This window comes from Microtus oregoni, unplaced genomic scaffold (genome assembly GCF_018167655.1).
Source record: "Microtus oregoni isolate MIOR12 unplaced genomic scaffold, Mior012 000048F_ref0000485, whole genome shotgun sequence".
Classification (NCBI taxonomy): Eukaryota; Metazoa; Chordata; class Mammalia; order Rodentia; family Cricetidae; genus Microtus; species Microtus oregoni.
Window position 1 is genome coordinate 12,208,432 of NW_024543222.1, and position 22,196 is coordinate 12,230,627.

The 22,196-nt window shown below is 40.8% G+C and overlaps 1 protein-coding gene across 5 annotated transcripts in view; it reads right to left on the bottom strand.

Moving 5' to 3' along the window:
• Helz (helicase with zinc finger) overlaps window positions 1-22,196 on the bottom strand; it is a 145,750-nt gene that overhangs the window by 72,470 nt on the left and 51,084 nt on the right. For all 5 annotated transcript variants that reach the window (XM_041635671.1, XM_041635670.1, XM_041635667.1 and 2 more), the window contains 6 exons: window positions 21,608-21,806; window positions 20,918-21,025; window positions 19,580-19,877; window positions 11,630-11,897; window positions 5,019-5,352; window positions 4,112-4,242 (listed from right to left, as the gene is read on the bottom strand). In XM_041635671.1, coding sequence (XP_041491605.1) covers window positions 4,112-4,242; window positions 5,019-5,352; window positions 11,630-11,897; window positions 19,580-19,877; window positions 20,918-21,025; window positions 21,608-21,806 — 1,338 coding nt within the window. The remainder of the gene's footprint in view (window positions 1-4,111; window positions 4,243-5,018; window positions 5,353-11,629; window positions 11,898-19,579; window positions 19,878-20,917; window positions 21,026-21,607; window positions 21,807-22,196) is intronic.

The window sequence follows — 22,196 nt, forward strand, 5'->3', positions numbered from 1 at the left end:
ATGCCACTACTACTTTTTCTGAATTTGACTGTTTTTTGTTTTTGTACATTAGAAGGAAAGAGAACTCTGACCATATACTACATAAAGCACCTTACTTCAGAGTCCCTCTGCAATGGCCAGCTTCTGCAATAATAGCTCTTCCAGTGCCTGGCAATGCTCTATCTTCTATCGCAAAAGAAGAAATGAGCTCTAAGTGACCACCACGTCCAGACCCGACATGAGGCAGTCACTGGCATGGTTACCCACAAACCATCCCCAGCACCGCTTTCCTCTGCCTTTCTATTCTACAGAGCCTAGCTTCTGGAGACCCAACTCTGGTCAGTCTGACAGTGGAAGAAGTCTCTCAAAACAGCCTCCACATCTATTAAAACAAAACAAACCATCAAACAAACAAATAATGCTCAGTGTTTTGGGTTTTTTGAGTCAAGAAAGCCCTATTCATGTTTGTGCTCCTCTGGTTGCAAAGAGCACAAGGTAAATAAATTTCGAGCAGCCAACACAAACCCAGTGAACAAGAAGCATCAGAAAACAAAGCAAAAACCAAAACTCCCAACATGTTATTATAGGCCAAGAGGAAAGGTGATGTGGTCTATGATAACACTATTGGCCTTTGCCCCAGTCCTGGCTACTTGACTCTGGGCTTCTGTAACTCAACTTACTGCAGAAGCTCAGCTCAGAAAGCAGTTCCACACACCCAATCTGACACTGCAATTGCAAGATCCCCTGTCGTCTATAACCCTCCCTCTATCTACAAAGGTAAGACATGGCACTAGATGGCTGTCCTAAAGCCAATGACACCTTGCATATGTTTGCATCAACTAAAACACTCTAAATCTAAAGTTGTTTGGAAAAATAATTGAGCATCAAAAGTTTAATCCACTTTAGCTTCTATTTCTATATTCTCTGATGATTTTAGGAAAAGACATTACTTGAATAATCACATTAAAAAACAAAACAACACATCCAACCATTTCCAGCAGCATGAGTTACAAAACGCTAAAGATATAGGACTTTTATATTAACTACAAAGCTAAGAGTTTAACAACATACTTAAGGAACAATTCTGTAAATTTGTCAATATCATTCCTTAACTATGGAGCCCATTCTGATTATCAACTGTTTTAGTGTAAGGGACTCAGAGCAGATCTGAGACTTTGTTGATGTCAGTTATCTCTGCAATTTCTGGCAATAAATAATGAATATGTAAAGAAAGTCAAAATCTGAAAGCAACTATCATCATTGTCCAACCACTGAGTAAGAAAGCAAGCTAAGCATGCAGGCTGCAGAGCCTTGTCTCCACAGCTGAAAACAATCTATCCAAGCTTAGTTTCAGGGGGAAAAAAAATTTAAATGAAAAAAAATTATTTCACTCCCAGCACTATGTTAATTCAAAGCCTTTCCTCCTCTGGCCCGATTCATTCCTGCAATTAGTTCATAGGCTACATGCTCAAGAATGACTTTTTGGCTTCATTGTCTATCTAAAAGCTCCCAAGGTCCAGTTGAAGAGCAGAAGGAGGGAGAAGATGAGCAAGAAGTCTGGACCGCGAGGGGTTGGTCCATCCACTGAGACAGTGTGCCTGTTCTAATGGGAGCTCACCAAATCCAGCTGGACCAGGACTGAATGAGCATGTAAGCAAACCGAACTCTCTGAATGTGGCTGACAGTGGGGGCTGACTGAGAAGCCATTGATAAAGGCACTGAGACTTGTTTCTACTGCATGTACTGGCTTTTTGGGACCCTAGTCTATTTGGATGCAAAGCTTCCTAGGCCTGGAAGTAGGAGGGAGGGCTTTGGACTTCCCATAGGGCAGGGTTCCATGCCCTCTCTTAAGGAGGGAGGGGGAGGGAGGAGGGGGAGTGGGGGGGGGCGGAGAAGAGGAGGAAGTGTAAATTTTTGAATGGAAAAAAAATAAAAAATAAAATAAAATAAAATCCCTGTGATTCCAGAAAAGGGTTTGCATGGCTACCAGCATCTCAGGTCCTAGACACAGGACCCTCCTCTACTATTCCAACTGTAGTGGGCAAGCCTGGCCCTGCTTGAAAGCACCCTGCTCTGTGACAGCTTCTGGCACTTCTGTACTTAACAGCCAGCCAGTAGTACTGTTGGACACAATGAGCAAATCAAGTCACAATGCCAAAAGCTTCACTAGGCTGAAATTAATATTAACTTCCTCTTTAAACCTGAAATTAATATTAACTTCAATGTACAAGACTTTCTTGATTGTCAAAATAAATAAGACATGATCTCGTATGTTACAAAGCTTGAAGTTCAGGGAAAAAGTTGAAATGTACACAACTGACAAAAATTAATTTAGAGAGATCATGCTGGAAAGCCCAAAACTGGCACATCAGGGACTCAGCAAATACGTGCTGAAATAATGGAACAGAAGCATCCTGCTCGTCTACTTGAAGAGTGAGCACTTAAGCTGCATGTGACTCTAAAGTACCAAACGATCTTCAAAAGGCTGATCCCGGTCAAAGACTGGTCAGCAGAGGAAACCATGCAGCTGTGAACAGAGATGAGGAGGTAGAGAAACACATGAGTACACAGCATCAATATATTTAAGCTAACAGACTAGACTCTTAAATGATTAATGATGGCGGATTCTTTGTTGCATCGATTTTACCATAATGTTAAAAAAGCTTAATAGGAATAACAAAAACATAAGGAGGTAAATAAGTACAGGAAGGCATAAATAAGTGTCAAGACAACTGAATGCACCCAGAACTGGGAATGAGAAAAGACGACGGGACTAGAAGGTAGTCAGTGAGAAGCTAGAACAGAGCTCAGCATCAGGTTCTCAGACTTTATCCAAAGATCTACACATGATGAAATGCCAGTTATTTTAAAAACTAACTTTGGAAGAAGTATTTAGGTTGGGCCAAACAACAGAGATACAGACAGCAGGATGGAAGATCAACAGAATGTCACCAAAATAGTTCAAGTATAACCTCAGCACCAGTTATAAGAATGGAAAGAAAGAGATGGATGCAAAGCTCAACCAAATGAGAGCTGGGATGTCCCTGAGTTTCTATGATCAGATCACAATTACTTTCAGGACAATGAGCAGCAAAGTCACAGTAAATGAATAATGTTGGGAGACACGCAGACTATTGCCTATTAAGAAACGTGGCAATAAAAAGAAGTGGGGTGAGGCAGTAATGGAAAGCTTGTACTAAAAGGTGTATCATGTTTTATTCTGTTTTTAGGACCAGGAGCAATGGAATATTGAATGGACTTGTATGTCTTGATCCTTCTAGGCCTGATCTATAAAAATGTACCACCTGGTCCTCTGTGTTCACTCTTTACTTGTCAACAGTAATCAATCACTAAAGACACCAAGACATCCATCAGTAGGGAACAGCACCACCACTCTGCCAAGTGGCCGCCCAAGCAAATCTTTATGTGTAAAGTCACTTAGATACTTTCCTATGGTCAAGTGAGCTAGGAAAGCAGAAGTTAATGGGGAAAACCAGTGACAAAGAATACTCACAGCTGTATTTCTTGGGACAAACCAGCAGTAATTCATTTAACTTCAAGTGGAGTTAACAGTTAAGAAGATGGCTATTTGCACAACCCCTAACTTGACAGCAGTTTCTGAAGAAACATCTTCTGACCTCTCCCTGTACTTTGCTAAATCACAATACCATCTACGTCCAAAGCTGTTGTATCTATTTGAACCACTGCAGAAGGTCATGATTGTCACGTCAGAATTCCATTTGGAAATATCCCTAAGCTGCTCAGTGTTCTATCAAATTGATATCACTGAGAGAAGCCACAGAACTAATCTCCAGTCTGAATGTCAAATGTCTCGTTCATCTCCTGAAGAACATAGGCAAGCTTCTAACAAAGGCAGGCTTGAGCTCAGTGTACTAGCTTACACTGGCAACCCCAGCACTGGGGTGACAGAGGCTAGAGGATTACCACAAGTTCAAGGTCAACTTGAACTACATAATAAGATTCAGTCCAGCGTGGTTATAGTGTGAAACACTGTCTTAAAAAAAAAAAGAAAAGAAAAAGAAAAAAGCAAACAAGCAAGTGTGCTTGAACTGATACAGGCATTCAATTTAATATTAACATCCTCCTTTTTCTAAGAAATCTCTTTTCATACCTGTTGGGACTCCAAGGTATGGTAGGAGTCATACTGATGTCTGGAAACAAAACATCATTGTCCTTAATTCTGTCTAGTGCATAATGCATTTCACAGAGGGGTAGTCGATTCAACTGAAACTGAAGTTCAACCTGAAATACAAAATGAACGTTTTTAAAATAGCTTTTACACCAACATCACTATTGGCAGTGCACAAAAATACTTCATGGAGACAACAATTTGCAGGACAAGTTTAGAGCTTCTTTCAGACTATGATTATATCCCATTGGCAGCATTTGTTAGGCACTGTAATAAGCAGTTACCATGGATGACCTTGTGTAATCATACTAACAGCATACATGCTATTACTAACCTCATTTTACATACTAAGAACTGAAATCTTATAAACGCTAGATAAAAAGTGTCTGAGCAGACCATGCCCATGAAGAACACATTTGATAACACCAGAACAAGTGTGTAGTATCACATGTTGAGTGATAATCGACCTTACAACCCTGTACAGACTGACTATGAATAATGGTCTATTTCATCTAAAGGCTAGATTTAGCTTTCCAGTTAAATATAGCCAACAGGGTACAGGCTTCACCTAAACACCATTAGTGAAAAACAAGGAAAGCAGACAATGCTGATCCAGTGGCCCTAGTCACAGCAGCTTAAAAAACAAACAAAAAAACCTTACTCTTTCATTGCAGATGTCAAACGTCTAATCAGAGTTCAAGCTTGTACAAAACTAGAACATACTACATGTTCCTTAAATTCAAAAGGTGACAGAAACTGCAATTCTAACTACCCAGGATAATATGCCTTCGAAGTCAAGTGCACTTCTGGTCGGCAAGGGAGAACAAGCAGCAGGCAACAGCTGACACTGGGGTGAAGACACTGGGGAAGGCACTGCCTGCAAACATACCTGTGTGTCACAGTCAGGCCGAAGATTAAGCTCTTCACAGCATTCCCTGGATATCCTTAAAAATATATAATCTTTTGTTTTTTCTTCAATAGTAGCTTCATAAACCTTCTCTTTGGTTCCCTGGTTCTGTACTAGCTTCTCTTTAGGGACTGGTAATAAATAAACAGCATTGACTTTGGTCATCACCAGTCGTCCAGCCAAAGTATCTTCAGAAAGGGTTTCAGTAAGCTTAAAACGACCAAAAAGTTGTCCATTCTGAGCATACTTTGCACCCCCAGAAACTCCAGTGAGCATGAAGCTTGCTAAAATCTGCAATTGCACTTTAAGGTTGAACCTAAATCGAAAGCAGAAAACTAGTTTGAGTATTTCTCATCAAAACCATAAGAACTAAAAAATACAACAAAGAAATTCAAATATAAATATATGGAAATGTAAAATTCTGTATCAATTTCACTGTACTGAATTAACAAATCTATATATACTATATCTTTCTCTCCTATATCCAAGCTGAAGGCAAGTTATATAAGATAAAGTAATATTTTTAATAATTTTTAGATGACTGAGTATGGCCCCTGAGTGGGCTCAGTGGGTAAAGGTGCCTCCTGCCAAGCCTGGTGAGCAGAGCTCAATTCCAGAACCCACGTGGTGGAAGCAGTAAGCTGACTCTGAAAGCTGTTATCTGACCTCATATGTGAATGCTGCCTCTCAGACAGACACACATGCACAAGGACATATAATTCTTGTGAGTCTGAGTAAGCTACAGGTGATTTTTAATAAGTGAAACACATTAACTAATAGGTAAACCTGTTTGAACATGGTTGAGATAATTAAGATAATTAAGACTTTAAAATTACTGAAGCTAGGAGGAAAGGCACTGAATTAAAACTACAATGGACTTTCAGCTGAGGGTTTGCCAGGTAAATCTTACCAAAAGAATCTAACCATAACATTTCTCTCTCGGTAATGATAATAAATAACAACCAGAATAAAAGTGTATCCGGTATTACAAAGAAGTGAGTCTCACATGGGAGATTCACTGTGTGGAAAAGAGCTCAGCCTATCTTAGAGACAACAATCGGGAGAGGAGTGGGGGGAGGGGGAGAAGGGTGGGAGGAGGGGGAGGGAAATGGGAGGCTGGGAGGAGGAGGAAATTTGTTTTTTTTTTCTTTTCTCAATAAAAAAAAGTTAAAAAAAAAAAACAATCGGGACACTCATGTACATGTGAGTATGAGACAAAGTGTGCTTGAAGGTGTCAGAGAATCAAGAGTTGTTAACTTACACAGTATTGGCAAGGCGTGGTGGTGCACACCTCTAATCCCAGCACTTGGAGGCAGAGGCAGGCTGATCTCTGAGTTCAAGGTTAGGCTGGTCTACAAAGTGAGTCCAGGGCAGCCAGGGCTACACACAAAAAAACCCAGTCTTGAAAAAAAAAAAAAGAAGAAGGAGGAGGAGGAAGAGAAGAAGAAGGAGGAGGGAAGGAGGGAGGGAGGGAGGGAGGGAGGGAGGAAGGAAGGAAGAGAGGGGAAAGAAGGAAGGAAAAAAAGGAGGGAAGGGAGAAAAGAAGAAAGGGAAGGAACCATCACATATATTACAGGGAGGGAAACATCACATATAATACAAAGAGGTATCCAGGCGGGTGGTGGTGCATGCCTTTAATCCTAGCACTCGGGAGGCAAAGGCAGGCAGATCTCTGTGAGTTCAAGACCAGCCTGGTCTACAAGAGCTAGTTCTAGGACAGGCTCCAAAGCTACAGAGAAACCCTGTCTTGAAAAACATACATAGATAGATATCTAGATATCTAGATATCTAGATAGATAGGTAGATAGGTAGATAGATAGATAGAAAGAATACAAAGAGGTATAAAACCAAAAGGTCTACACATATTAAAATTAATATTCAATAGTACAGTTTTATATTAGGATCAAATAAAATTCAGTAAGATCTGCCTTGTATGAGACTTTCTAAAAATCCTATTACACTTCTTTTATTCTGTATGTAATTTTTCTGGGTAATTTAAAGAAATGCATACATCATCTTACCCAAGTTTATCTGACTATTTAAAGACCAGATGTATACTAAGACTCAAATTAAAAAGCCTGCACATGAAAAGCCATGAGTCCTTGTGTCACAGGTGATTCTTTAAGGAGAGTTTCACAAGTCACCTTTCACATGATGAGAAGGACTGGGTCATGAAAACTCACTTAAGTTAGAAGAGACTGCCTCTAATACAGCTGCCCAACAAGACCTCTCTCTGTTGCTCAAGGTCATGTCCAGGCTTCAAATGTCTCCCTTCTTCTTTAAACTCCATCTTCCTCGGGCTTCTTAAGAGTCACACCCTCCAGGAACTCTCAGCTACCTAACTACCTCCATTGCCATCCAAAATCAGCCACCTTCTCAAAGCCCCAGTGTGCCCTCATCTTACCTTCTAACAGATACCTTTGATCCTGCATTCTCCATGCCCTGATGTGTAACACCGAATAACCTCTGGCCTCTCCACCGTGACTCCAAATCAAATCTTTCTAACATTATGCAAAAAGGCTCCATCATTAAGTTATGTCTCCAATCCAGAAGCTGAGTTACATCAACTGTGCCCATCTCACCAACAGCCTTCCCTCCCTTTCCCCCCCCCCCCCCCCGCTATACTCTCACAAAGCCCTGGTTTCTAGGGACACCATGGGTCCCTACTACTGGTTAGGTCATTTTCAACTTGACATTTTTAGCCTGTTACTATAATAAACTTTGAACATGGCTTTCTGTCATGTTTCTATCACCATATATTAAACTCTCCTTTCAACCACTTTATTCATGAGAACTAAGCCCACAGCCTGACAGCAGCAAGAGAAACTGCTGTGACACTAACCAGTGCCTTGACACACTAGAAAATAAACACCTCAAAAAACAGATTTTCCTGCAGGAGACTAGCCACATACTAAAGATGCATGTTTAGAATTTCTAGTAGAAACCACTACTACTAATATCTCATCTTCCTAAAAGGTTGGCATGCTAAACTAAAATTCCAGTCATAGCCTCCTTCAAGTATTAGAACAGCTCTGCCAGCTTGGAGCTGGAGAGATGACTCAAAGGTTAGGAACACTTGCTGCTCTTCCAGAGGACCCACACCCACAACACGCAGTTCACAACCTCCCATATGTAACTCCAGTTCCGGGGATCTAACACTCTCTTCTGGCCTCCTTGGGACACCAGCACTCACATACAAATACCTGTACACAGACACATATAGAAACACATAGTTAAAAATCTAAAGAACAGGACTTTGAAACTTAATAATTCAAATTCTTTCCACTCTTGCATACCACATTTTGAATCAATCTTGAAGCCAGTAATCTCAACCTTCCCAGGAGGCAATGCAGCCACCAACATTACCAGCTGTTGTAAGCCACTTGTGTAGCTGATAAGAAATGTGATTAGGACCAATGCCAGCATTAGGCAGGCCATGTCTCTGAAGTGATAGGTCAGTTTTCAAACACCAGAGCTATATAGCAAATTTGATTGCAAGAGATTTTTTGCACTACATGAACAAGAATCAGCTTAGTAAAATTAACTATTTGGAGTTTTTCGACATTTTAGATTACACTGAGTTTGGTTTGTTGATGCAGAGTGGAGAAGTGAGGTAACCCACGGAAGCTGTGCTCATGGCTAGGATGTGACACACATCCTACTCCCACACTAGGCCTGCCAGGCAGGAGTGCACTAGGTAGCCAGGAATGGAGACCAGGTAGGTTTGCACTGCACAGTTCAATAGAAATCACAGCTTCAGTTAATGTCTAGTCTTTGCCTTTTAAGATTTATTTTTATTATCTTTAATTATGTGTATGTTGAAGGCATAAATCAATTTATGTCAGGTGTTCTCAGAGGCCAAAGTGTTGGATCCCCTGAAAATGAGGGTTACAGGCAGTTGTGAGCCACCTGATGTGGGTTCTGGCAATAAAACCTGGGTCCTCTGCAAGAATAGTACATGGACTTAACCTGAGTCATGTCTCCAGCCCTAAAGCCTTATTTCTTTAAAAATGTATCTCTCAGAACTGAACATATTTCTTCCATGGTAGGATCACTGAATGCACATCAACATGTGGCCTAAATTTGTTCTTGTTTTAAGAAAGAAACAAATTCTGAAGAATCTGAAAGCCTCTGTAAAGTCAGTAAGATGAAGTGTATTGTCCTTAGCACCTGCATGTCACAAGCTTTATAAACAGTATCTTACTGTAGCTGGGGTTAGTTAAGAAATTGCTAGGTGGCCCAAGCTGGCCTTTAACCCATGACTCTCCCTTGCCTTTGTCTCCTGAGTGCTAAGATTACAGATGTGTAACATCAGGACCAAATGTCTGGTAAGCTGCTGTGCTTTTGTTTTTGTTTTGACACAGGCTCTTACTATACAGTCCTGCCTGGCCTGGAAGTCATTGAGCTCCACCTGATCTGCCTCTCAAGTATCCAAGTGCTAGGATTAAAAGCATGGACCCCAAGCCAGGCATCAGCCCAATACTCACAGAATGTTCTTTCCTAAGAAAAAGGATATGATATTGGGAACCATACACAAGCATATTCATGTGTTAATAAATATAATTTCATCAGAACACAGTACAGTCAAAATCAATACATGCCTTTAAGATTTATTTGCACAGATGGGAGGCTAAGGAAGACAGCTCAACAGGTACAGTGCCAGGATGAACTGAGCTCAAAACTCAGAATCCACCCAAAAATGGGGTGTAGTAGCCCACACTTGCGACCTCAGTAAGTGCAAGAGATAAGAGAATCAGCCAGAAGCTTGAGTATACAATGCGGAAGCAAAACAAGAGAAACCCTGTCTCAAAACCAAGGTGGAAGGAGGGATCCCAATCCTGAAGACTGTCCTCTAACATCACATGTACACCTGGGCACCTGACAGTTACCAATAAACGGCCCAGCACATATCTGTAATATGAGCACTCAAGAGGAAATGGGTAAGAGTGACAAGTTCTAGACCAGCCTATGCTACACAGCAAAACTCTGCTCCGGACAGAGCAGGGAGATAAGAACACAACCAAAAGAGCAATGGCAGAGTCCCAGAATAATGAAAACAAAGTATAATGACCTGGCACATCTCATGTGAGATACTTTGAAAGATCCTATAACATTTAACCAACAAGCAGAGTGGCACAATGTACTTTACATTTTCGTTTGCTCTTTGTTTTTTGTGTATGGTCCTAATGAGCATTCTGAATCTATTATTAATGATAAGACAGCTTACAAAACAGTATATTGGTTAGACTATATTTAAAAGGAAAAATAGTTACAAAAATGTAATCATGTCTCATTGAGGTTCAATTTTGAAGATTCATCCTATTTTACCTAAACAGTAAAAATTATTTTCAAAATAATGACCTTTGCAATAGTTTTACTCACTCACACTTTCATTTAAGACTACTTCTCTTACATTAATCAAATAATCTTTTGCTTTCAGCTCTTGATATGTGGCTGTGGCCAAAATATAAAAGATGACAGAGCACTTATAAACTTATAACTTTCAAAATATGTGGCTTGGGGCTGGAGAGATGGCTCAGTGGTTAAGAGCATTGCCTGCTCTTCCAAAGGTCCTGAGTTCAATTCCCAGAAACCACATGGTGGCTCACAACCATCTGTAAAGAGGTCTGGCGCCCTCTTCTGGCCTTCAGGCATACAGACAGAATATTGTATACATAATAAATAAATTAAAAAAAAAATATGTGGCTTACTTTTGTCTTTGTACATTGATTCAACAAATATTCTCTAAGTGCTTGCAATAGCCTACACATACTGCAAAGTGTCTCAAGAGTGAGGGCTGGTTTTATACAGCAAAAGTGAGCACAGCTGATCCCAGGAGACATTCAGTGAGGTGCAGTGAAAAAGAGCCAGGTACTAAATACAATTCTTTCTTTCTGGTTTTTTGTTTGTTTGTTTGTTTTGAGCCCGGGTTTCTCTGTAACCCTGGCTATTTCCTGGAACTCGCTTTGTAGACCAGGCTGGCCTCAAACTCACCGAGATCCACCTGCCTCTGCCTCCCAAATGCTGGGATTAAAGGAATGAGCCACTACCGACGGCTTCCTAAACACAATTCTTACTAGCACTTCCAATAAAGATAGAATACAGAGCGCCAAGGGTGCTGGCTCATACCTGCAATCTGACATGCAAGAGGCAGAAGCAGGACTACTGAGAGTTCAAGTCCAACCTGGCCTACATATCGAGTTCTAAGTCAGTCAGGACTTCATAACAAGACCCTGTTTCGAAGCTAGCTGATTGGTTAAATAAAAACAGCTAATGGAGAATAATTATTTTAATGCCCATCTTTACTTAAGCACATCTAAACTGTAAAATTTAAAACACCACTCTAAAGGTAGACCAAGGAGAATAGAGAAGAGGAGGAGAGGAAGGGAGGAGGGGAGAGGACTGGAGGAATAAAAGGAGGAGGAGGGGAGGAGTGGGGTGAAGTAGGGAGGAGAGGAGGGGAAAGAGGACAGGAGGGGAGGGAAGAGGGGAGGAGAGGAGGGAGGAAAAGAGGAAAGAGAGGAGGAGAGGAAAGAGAGGAGGGGAGGGAAGAGAGGAGTAGAGGGGAGGAGGGAGGTTCTCAAAGAACTTACTTGCTGACTTCTTTATACTGGGCTATCTCCTCAATATAAAGCAGGTCGTGCAACCGTGACTGATAGTTTGCCTTGGTCAATGATTTGTCTAAAACGGACTGTGTAAACAGCTGGTCAGCAGAAAGAGGAATTTGGTATCTGATCAGAAGGCTCTTCTCCAAATCAGTAGTTTCATTAGGTTCGAAATCTACGATAGTCTTAGAGGAAGCATCCCAGCGCTTGGCTGTGGTCACCAGTTGCTGCTTTGCATGCATCAGGTACTCAAGATCTAAAGGAAACAAGGAACACGTTTATAAAGGAACACAGGGTTAAATTCTCAAGTGAATAAGTACTTATTTTTATAACAGAGTTTCATATACTAGAGCTAAAATCCTTAAAATAAAATAACACAAAACTCATTGAGAAAGTACTTTTCCCATGCCTGGCATCTTTGATCATTTTAACAAAATAACATTGTTAGGAATCCACTTGAGAATATCTTTTTATAGACTGGCTATCTCCTGCCACAAATAGTTACTTTTCAGTTAAACATTCAGAACTTAACTCTTCAGCCAAGAGACCCTGACCTGCAGGAGAAACCTGACCAATTCCTTGTATGATGAAATGTACCGAGTGGCGGACAACAGTCACTTTCCTCCTCATCCTGCTAGTACCTGCCCCATGAGACAAAGAGAAGATCCAAAGTCCTGAAAGTGTCCATCTTTGTGTGGCAAAGCGCAGAGAAGCTGTTTGAAGGTCACCTTGCTACCAGCACCAATCTGTTAGAAGATACAGGTGTACAACACTGCCAACTCCTTGGAACATGTGATAGGAAGTCGTTTGAATGCCACTTCCCAAAAGGCCATGTAAAACTCAGCAAATTAAACTATAAACAGGACACAGTGTCAAAACCAGAACTGTCAGATTCTGGCATCTTTGATAGGGTCGTACCATAAACAGCAAACATGAGAGTCACTACCTGAGACTTACTGGGTGGAGCATGCCCGCCCAGGAAAGCAAAACATAGCCAAAAGTTAGAAAGTTGTCTAGCTAACTCATGAGGCAAAGGTTCAGAGTTCAGGGGAAGTCACCTCAAGCTGTCTCTGAATCAGAACAGGCATGACTGCAACCTCCCATTCAGTTAGTAATTTGGCAAGTTTGTTTATTTATTGATTATTTTGTGGTGTTAGAGATCAAGTCCAAAATCCAACGTTATTCTACCACTGAACTACACCCCAGGCTCTGGTGCTGTAACCTCTAAATATCACATACGCATTATAAATACACATGCAGCCATTAACAAAGAAATTTCACAACAGTGGCAAGGATCTTAGTATCTTTTTGTTTGTTTTTTTTTTGTTGTTGTTGTTTTACATCCTAGTTCTTAATAAAAATATATAAAGGCCCTAAGTTCTGCCAGGCGGTGGTGGCGCACGCCTTTAATCCCAGCACTCGGGAGGCAGAGGCAGGCGGATCTCTGTGAGTTGGAGACCAGCCTGGTCTACAGAGCTAGTTCCAGGACAGGCTCCAAAGCCACAGAGAAACCCTGTCTCAAAAAACAAAAAAAGGCTCTAAGTTCTAACTTTTGATTCTTGTGAAAGCATTTTTGTAAGAGTATTGTTATTCCCAGACAGCAACATAACAGCAGTAAAGATGAACTATCCATTAAAATTACACTTCAAACTACTCTAGGGCTGGAGAGATGGCTCAGCAATTAAAAACACTTTCCAGGACAAGAGTCTGAATTCCAGCACACATGACAGATGGCTCACAACCAGCTCCATGACAGCTGACACCCTCTTCTGACACCGATGGGTACAAACACACATGACATACTAACAAACACAAATACATACATACACACACATATATAAGTCATTTTAAATAAAAATTACTCTGCACTGGATCATTGGTAGCCTATGTTTTTTATCTCAGCATTGAGCAGATAGAAAGGCAGGCAAATCTCTGTGAGTTTGAGGCCAGACTGACCTACAGAGTGAGTTCCAGGACAGTCAGAAACACAGGGAAACCCTGTCTTGAAAAATCAAAGAGAGAGAGAGAGAATGAGAATATAGAAGGATGTCTAACTGCTATTGTAAGGTGGGAAATTTACATTTCATAATTACATTACAGATTTTATTTAAGTGCTTTAGACTATACTTTAAACCATACATTCTTGTGTCATTTAAAGGTCACTGGCTGTTTCGATGTTCCTTAAGGTGCTTGGGAAAAACAGACCAAAAATGGTATCCTGAGAATGCTATGGAAAACATATTAAAATCTACAGAAATCAACTTCTCTACTTCTGCCTAGATGTATTTAAACTTTGGGAATCAGCATAAGCGGCAGTATTTTTTTGACATTTTATATAGATAGTGCCATCATTTACACTTTGGTTTTAGGAATTTCTTAGTGTCTTGAGCAAGTAGCATTACAAAATTTTCAAACAATGTTAATTTTTATCCCATTTCACTTGGAGGTGTGGGACAGGATCTCACTTAGTAGGCCAGGCTAACCTAGAACTCGTGGCTGCTCCCCAAGCACTAGGATTAGATAATGAGCCACCATACCCAATGTCTTGTTAATGACTATGTAGGAGGGAAAGCTGCAGCAGCAGAGAGGAGGCACCTGAAAACATCCTGGTGTGCCAGCCTCAAAAGGTCATGCTTGTGACTGGCTGGTGGCTCCTGGGAAGCTTTACAGAACTACTTCTCTTGGGAGCCCGAGTCAGACTTCTGCCTCTCTGTTCTTCATTCTTTCCTTGTGTTTTTTGTTTATTTGTTTCCCTCTTGGGGGTGGGGAGTGATTTTATGTTGTGCAGAGAAAGTCTTCCTCTACAATACTCTATAGCTGGAAACCGCAGTCATTCCCCTGCTTCAGTCTCTCGATTGCTAGGATTACAGGTGTGAGCCACCACACCTTGCTCATTCCTCTTATCTGAAAAAGAAACTGTTAGCTGTGTAATGACTCACTAATTTACAGTGCTTAAAGGTCATTACTTCTAGAGACTCTCCATTTATGGAGAAGAAGGTAGGGTGCCCTATGAGATGCTGGACACACCAGCACCTAACAAGTGTGGTCACTGTCATCCCCAGCTGTAGCTCCTGCATCTGCGATCATCAAAACCAGACTGAGTAATGCTCAGGACTGCTGCGCAGCTCTTCAGCCACAGTATATGTGTCCCCTCAACCTGTACCAGCCTAAAATGAATCACACACCGGAAAGACAAAAATGAACAAACTTGGACAATAGTCACAAATCAACAGGAGAGTTTAACAGTGCTTATTAAGACTATTCATTAACCAACTCTTGTAATAAAAATCTCCAAGCAAACCTGACACCAATATAGAAGGCACTACCCTGAGGTGTGGCAAGTAGGCAGAAACTGTAAATAAATTTAAGAGAAATCCATGGAAAATCAAACTGGACTATACCTAAAGGGCACTTGCTTAACATGCGTGCGATACTGAAATGGATCCTCAGCATCGCAAAAATCTAACAGGATGTAATTACCACCACAGAAGGGCTGCCACTCCCCAAACTAGCCAACTCTGGGCTACAGAGACGGCTCGGGAGTTAAGAGCACTGCTGCTCTTCCAGAGGACCAGATTTCAGCTCCCAGCACCCACATCAGGCAGCTCACTATCTATAACCCCAGCTCCATGGATCAACGGCTCTGTCCTCTGAGGGCACCTCCACTCATCCGTGCATACCCATATGCAGACATGCACACCTACATGTAATTGTAAAAGAATAAAATAAATAAATCCTTTTACAAAATAGCCAACTCAACTAGAATAGCTAGTCTGACACAAGAAATACTTCCCACTATCCTTAGGCTCTCTGGTGTTTAAGATCAAGAGCCTGCTCACATTCCAGTCACAAAGCTACTTCCCATATAATACAGTATCCAAAGGAGAGCTTTGCTGTGAAATATAAAATGCTATCAATTTAAACAGTGTCTTTAATGGGGCCTGGAGACTATACGAGAAGATGCTGAGAGGAAAACAAAGCAGAGGTGGCCCACAGGATTCAATAAATGTCATTTATTAAAAGCAATTCTATTTATCTAAAAGCAAGATAAAATGTTTCCTAATTTCAAAGTTAGACACCACACTTTTCCTTAGAAGATCAAAGTTTTGGCTATTCACATTAAATAAAACCCAAGCACACACAACTCCAACTAGCACTCCTGCTTCCCTCTGACTACACTCCTCTCCCATACTGCTACCCAGAGGCAACGTGAAGCCTTTTTGGCTGTGCCAACCATTGGCCTCTATTTTCTCCCGCTTTAAGAACCTAATAAAAGCTGAAATATACACACACACACACACACACACACACACACACACACAAACAAACTTGCCAGGCAGTGGTGGTGCACGCCTTTGATCCCAGCACTCAGGGAGATGGAAGCTAGCAAATCTCTGTGAGTTCAAGGCCAGTCTGATCTACTTACTGAGTGAGTTCCAGGACAACCAGAGATTCACAGAGAAACCCTGTCTGGGGGTGGGGGGGAAGCCCCACATAACCAATGCCAGGCGGCAGTGCACACACCTTTAAAATCCCAGCACTCAGGAGGCAGAGGCAGGTGATCTGAGTTCGAGGCCAACCTGTTCTACAGACTGAGATCCAGGACAGCCAGGGGTAGACTGAAAAACCCTGTCTCATTGAGGTGGAGGAATCCCCCACATAACCAGACTGAAGCAGTGAAAGGAGAGGGCAGCTTCTCCATGTGCTGTCATTCACTACACTGACCTTTGAAGACAAACTTTAAAACCCTCTTTTTCTAATGCTTTGCTGATCACACAATATTCATGGATTGAAGATAAGTGTCCTTAGTTTGCCATCAACTTTGGCAATGGGAAATCATTTTTAAGGTAGACTAAACTTTGTGGTGATGTTATCATGTCTTGCTAGACTCACGGCAGAGAAATGAATAGCATGCTTCCAGATTCAAACCTAAGACTAAATAAATCATAGATATGCTGCTTCCAGACATCCAACCACAATTCCAAATCAGCATCTCCAAACTCTCCCATCAGTGGAAGCCACGTATATAGCAGCAAGGAAAGCTTGCTAACTTCCCTCCCTTGCAAGTGCCTTTTATCACACATTTTGAGTTATAACTTCAAGCTTACCCAAAGACAATTTTAGTAAATAGCTTATTTTTCTAAGCCTCAATAATCAAGAAAGCAAAAGAAAAGGAAAGAAAAGAAAAACACAGTTGAAGTAACATTCTTCCTCAACAGTTAGGAGGTTACCATATAACTACAAGAAGAAAGACATTCCCTCATGACCCATAAATGGACACTGCAGATAATAATAATGTGGAAAAAAAAGAAAATAAATCAAGCTGGAGAGATGGCTCAAGGGTTAAGAGAACTGACTGTTCTTCCTGAGGTCCTGAGTTCAATTCCCAGCACTCACGTGGTGACTCACAACCATCTGTAATAGTATCTGATGCCCTCTTCTGGCATACAGGCAGACATGCAGAGCACTCACACATAAAATATAAACAAATAATTTTTTAGAGAAACCTATGGAGTTGTGTTTTCAATTCAACTCAAAAGCTAAATTAATTAAGGAAGAAAGGATTTTTTAGTCCAATAATTAAGAATGAGCTAGGAAAATACTATTTGTCATACAACTGGACTATGAATCTCCCTGAGTCACACGAAGGCAGTTAGTCTGAAGGGCACAAACAGCCTTTAGTGGGTGAGGCACTAGAACTGCAAGAGAGAGTGGGCAGCATTCTTAACCATAGGGGCTGCTGGGGATGTCAGTGGAGATGGCCCAGTAAAGTCAAGTGTATAACTCATGGAAGAAGACTATTGTCCAGTATTATTTAGGGATAAACTTGTTACCAGTGTACTGGCTAGTTTATGCCAACATGATGCAAGCCAGAGTCATTTGGGAAGGAGGATTATCAGTGAGAAACTGCCTCCATTGAGTGACCTGTAGGTAAGTCTGTAGTGCATTTTCTTAATTAGATATTGGTGTGGAAGGGCCCAGCTCACTGTGGGTGGTGCTACCCTGGGACTGGTAGTGCTACCTCTTTCTATAAGAAATCAGACTAAGCAATCAATAAAGCAACCTGCTTGGTAACAAGTGCCTTCATCCACTGAGTCATCTCACCAGCCTGAAAATAATTCCTTTAAATGCCTACTATGAGCTAAACATGCCACACTTATGTCTAGTCCTCACACTCATCTAAGGAAGGTACACCAGCTCCATTCTCTTAAAAGTTTTCTCATCAAGCTCGGAGATAATAAGACCTCTACACAGTATAGACACAGGGACAAGGGAATTCACACTGTAGACCAGACTGGCCTTAAATTCAGAGATCCACCTACCTTTGCCTGGGATTAAAGACATGTACCACCACCCGCTTCCCTTAACTTTTTATTGTAGACATTTAACACCCACTAGTGTGGATTCTTAACATTTCTGGGAAAACAAGCCATGACTATAAAAGCACTACTCTAAAAACAACATGCCAAGGAGGAGTTCGTTTTCTTCTCTTTCCTCAATTCCAACCTCCCCTAACTTGAAACAGTACAGTTCTGAAGTTCTGTGAATGCAGTCAGGTCCATTCCTAGAATTCTGCCCATGACCAAGTCCTCACAACACCTATAATTTTTACCATGCAGTCCTTCATAAGAAGATTTATTATACCCTCTGCTTTTATTTGTATTTAATCTACTGGCATATCTATCTTTGGCAATGGAAATTAACGTATTTTTGTTCCTATTGAGAAAATGACAAAATTACATACAACCAAATAAAGTGTAAATGAGACCAAACAAGGCAGAAAATGAGATAAAATGAAACCTGGGCTGTAATAGCAAACACAAAGAAGACATTGCCTAGTGACAAAAGCTTGGCACAAATGTTACAATGAAGGCCAGTCACGGCCACACACACTTGTAATTCCAACACTGGGGAGGCTGAGGCAGCAGACTTGTGAATTCAAGGTTAGCCTGGGCTACTTCGTGAGTCACAGTCCCAGAAAAATGGATGGATGGATGGATGGATGGATGGATGGATGGATTCATTAACCTCAACTTATAGGGGAAAAAAAGAAAAAGAACAGTTCTACTACCTGGTTACCACGTACAAATCATAGTATCCTAGCATCTGCTCATGAAAAAAAAAAAAAAATGTTCCAGGTTCTAATGAGTGAGCATCCTCCACATTATAATTACTTCCAGTCGGCACAGTACCATGTCATACACATACTACACAGTGTCATTAATGAAATCCTTTATCATTTGTTTAATAAATTAAAGCACCTATAATCCAACCAAGAGCCACAGAAGAGTGGGTTAGCATGCCCTTTCCCTGTCCTGTTAGAAATAGGCATCAAATTTAGGTACAGGCACCACCAGCAATATACAAAGCAAATCAGCCACAGCACAAGTATGCAGGTGCTCCTGTGCTGAAACCAGGGACCCTTCCCAAGGCACCGAACAGATCCTGCTGAGATACCCTGCCCTCCTTAAAAATAGTGAAGGCACACACTGACTTAATTAATACTGATATTGAGGGCTTTCCTTCAGAGATAATTTAGTAACATCAGCAAAGCTAACTGAACAGTCAGGAAATGGAAATACACTGTAGGTATATACGTCATTACCCTTAGAAAAACATTCTAGTCAAACAAATACTAAAAGGTCTGACTGTGCTAAAAACCATCTTACTTTAAACATGAAATTGCTAGACCAAAATAACCTACTCGTGTGAGGCAATTTTAGGGGACTTTAAAGTAAGATTTGCCTGATAACTGCATGAAGAGATCCAAAGCACAACCTGACCCATTTTATGGTCATTACACAGTGAGTAAGTCAATTAACATGGGAATTTTTGCTTTTTATTCCTTCCCTATTTGTGGAATATTTAGGGGTCAATACAAATCTTTTAATCTTGCCTTTTAATACATTGTATGGGGGAAAAAAGTCTAAATATTACCTTCTGTAGAAGCTGCATCAATCATTACTCTTTGCATGAGTACTGGCTCCAATCCAAAGTCGAAAACTATGGTTTGGCGAAAAGTTCCAAATATTTCTGTGTTAAATGCTATCCCGACTTTATACACGTAATGATCTAATCCATTTTGGGCCATCTTTCCTCCTATCCATTCTTGACAGTTTTCGGGGACTTCTTGTGATACCTGGGTAGTACTATCTCCGGCAGATATGGCAATGATACTAAAATGAGGACGATGAGCATCATAAAGCAATGCTACCCGATACAGCATTCTTGCAGGCTACAAGGAAGTTAAAATAATTCATTGAGTACAAGGGGGTAAAAATTCAGTTGTAACTGGGCTCTTCAATGAAAATATTCCCGGAAGGATCTGCTATTCCCCATGTTTCTAAGGTACTATGTTGTCCAACAAACTGTGCTCACAAGCTATTTAAGCAGAAAAAGAAAAACAAAGACAAAACAGAATGGTTAAAGCAAAGTTTCTAAAATAATATACGTATACTACGTCATCAGCCTCCCTGGACCTTCTGTATACGTTCATCTTTCCCAGTGGCAAAATTTGCCATCTTGAGTAAACCTCTAACTGTGCTTACAGAGCCTCACATAGGAAGCCTTCGAAGGAGGACGGTTACCTCTGAGAGCACTGGATTGGGTTCAGGGCTGAAGCTAAACATTCCATCTCAAGATGCAGATGGTGCCAAGAAGAAATACCACTAAAAAGAACACAAAACTTCTCCACCAAATATATTCACTGAAATGGTTAACTCTACTCCAGTCTTAAACTGTGACCATCATAATTTAAGATGAGAAGCAATGCAGAAATGTCTCATATTGAAAACCCCTCTCTAGGACTGGGGATATAGCTCAGTGGTAGAACACATGCCTAGCATGGGCAAAGCCCAGAAAACGCAAAAATAAAAAAAAATACACATTATTACAGAACTTGTGACTTCATCAAATAAAATAGAAAAATAGGTTTTCATTGAAAAAAAATCTTAGAACTCCCAGATTAAATAATTCAATTATCAAATATTTAATTTTAAGCCATGAACCCCATCCTATGTTCCAAGTTAAGAAGGTAATATATGTCAGACTTCTTTACCAAGTAAATAATAAGGTGTCCTACACAGATAAATGAATCTTATTTCAAAGTAGAAAAAAGGACATTTAATGACTGATATACAGAAACTCACTTTGGCATAATAAAATGTACTCCGAGTAAAACATTTTTAACACTCTCTTAATAGACATTTAAAATTCAATAAGCTTCGAGAGACAGAACAAGCCTGATATCATCTCTAATTAGCATGGGGTTCATACCTTACAGGTCAGAGCAAAGGTCCATGTCTGGTGGGATTTTTTGGTGTTGACGGTGACCGACAGGTCAGGGCTATGCTCCACCTCAACTCCCTCTATGCACTCGCTGAGCTGGAAGCAAAGAGTGATTTCATTATAGTCTGAGGGCAGAAACACAAGTGTCAGCCATGAGCACAGACACAGCGCTTGCTGGCCGATGACCAAGGGATTCCACACACTGCTTTCCAGCCATTCTTACAAGAGTGACATGCAATGCAGACAGAAGGAAATTAACAACCAAAACCTGAGAATCAAAACCTTCCTAATGAAGGTCATTGCTGTAGGAGCTGCATACCTCCAGACAAATGTTCATCTTAACAAACAAGCCATCTTTTGTTACTAAAAACACCACTTTATTAAGAACATGTTCTCAGCCAGATGGTGGTGAGGCATATACCTTTAATCTCAACACTGGGAGACAGAGGCGGGTAGATCTCTGTGAGTTCAAGGCCAGCCTGGTCTACAAAGCAAGTTCCAGGACAGCCAGGGCTACACAGAGAAACCCTGTTTCAAAAATAAATAAATAAAACAAACGAACAAACATCCATGTTCTTAGTAAACTGAAGAAATAAGCTACAATTGAGCACATGAGAAAGCAAAGATTAAACCAGAACACTGCTCAGAGCAAGAGCAACAGGGGTTGTTAGTTCTTACCACTTTCTCAGGAGACAGTGAGCTCATCCACTTTTCAATCAAGGTTTCCATGTAGCTGCCTGATAGCTGTTTATTCTCATTTTGCTGCTTCAATTTTATTAACCGTGAGGCGTATCTTTTCTGCCACTCTGCTAATTCTTCCTGGGAATGTGCTGAAGTACACTGTGCACCATACCTACAAATTCCTTGCTCTAAAAACCTAAGAGGAATGAGAAAGACTGTTTTATATACATTCAACCTTTTTTTTTTTTTTTTTTTTTTTTTTTTTTTTTAAGATTTATTTATTTATTAAGCATACAATGTACTGCTGGTAAGGAAGACACCAGGTCTCATTACAGATGGTTGTGAGCCACCATGTGGTTGCTGGGAATTGAACTCAGGACCTCTGGAAGAGCAGTCAGTGCTCTTACCCTCTGAGCCATCTCTCCAGCCCTACATTCAACCTTTTTTTTTGAGGGGGAGGGTCTTTCAAGAGAGGGTTTCACTGCATAGCCCTAGCTACACTGAAACTCACTTTTTTCTGATCTCAGGCTGCCTTCAAACTTAGAGATCCACCTGCCTCTGCCTCCCAAGTGTTGTATTAAAAGTA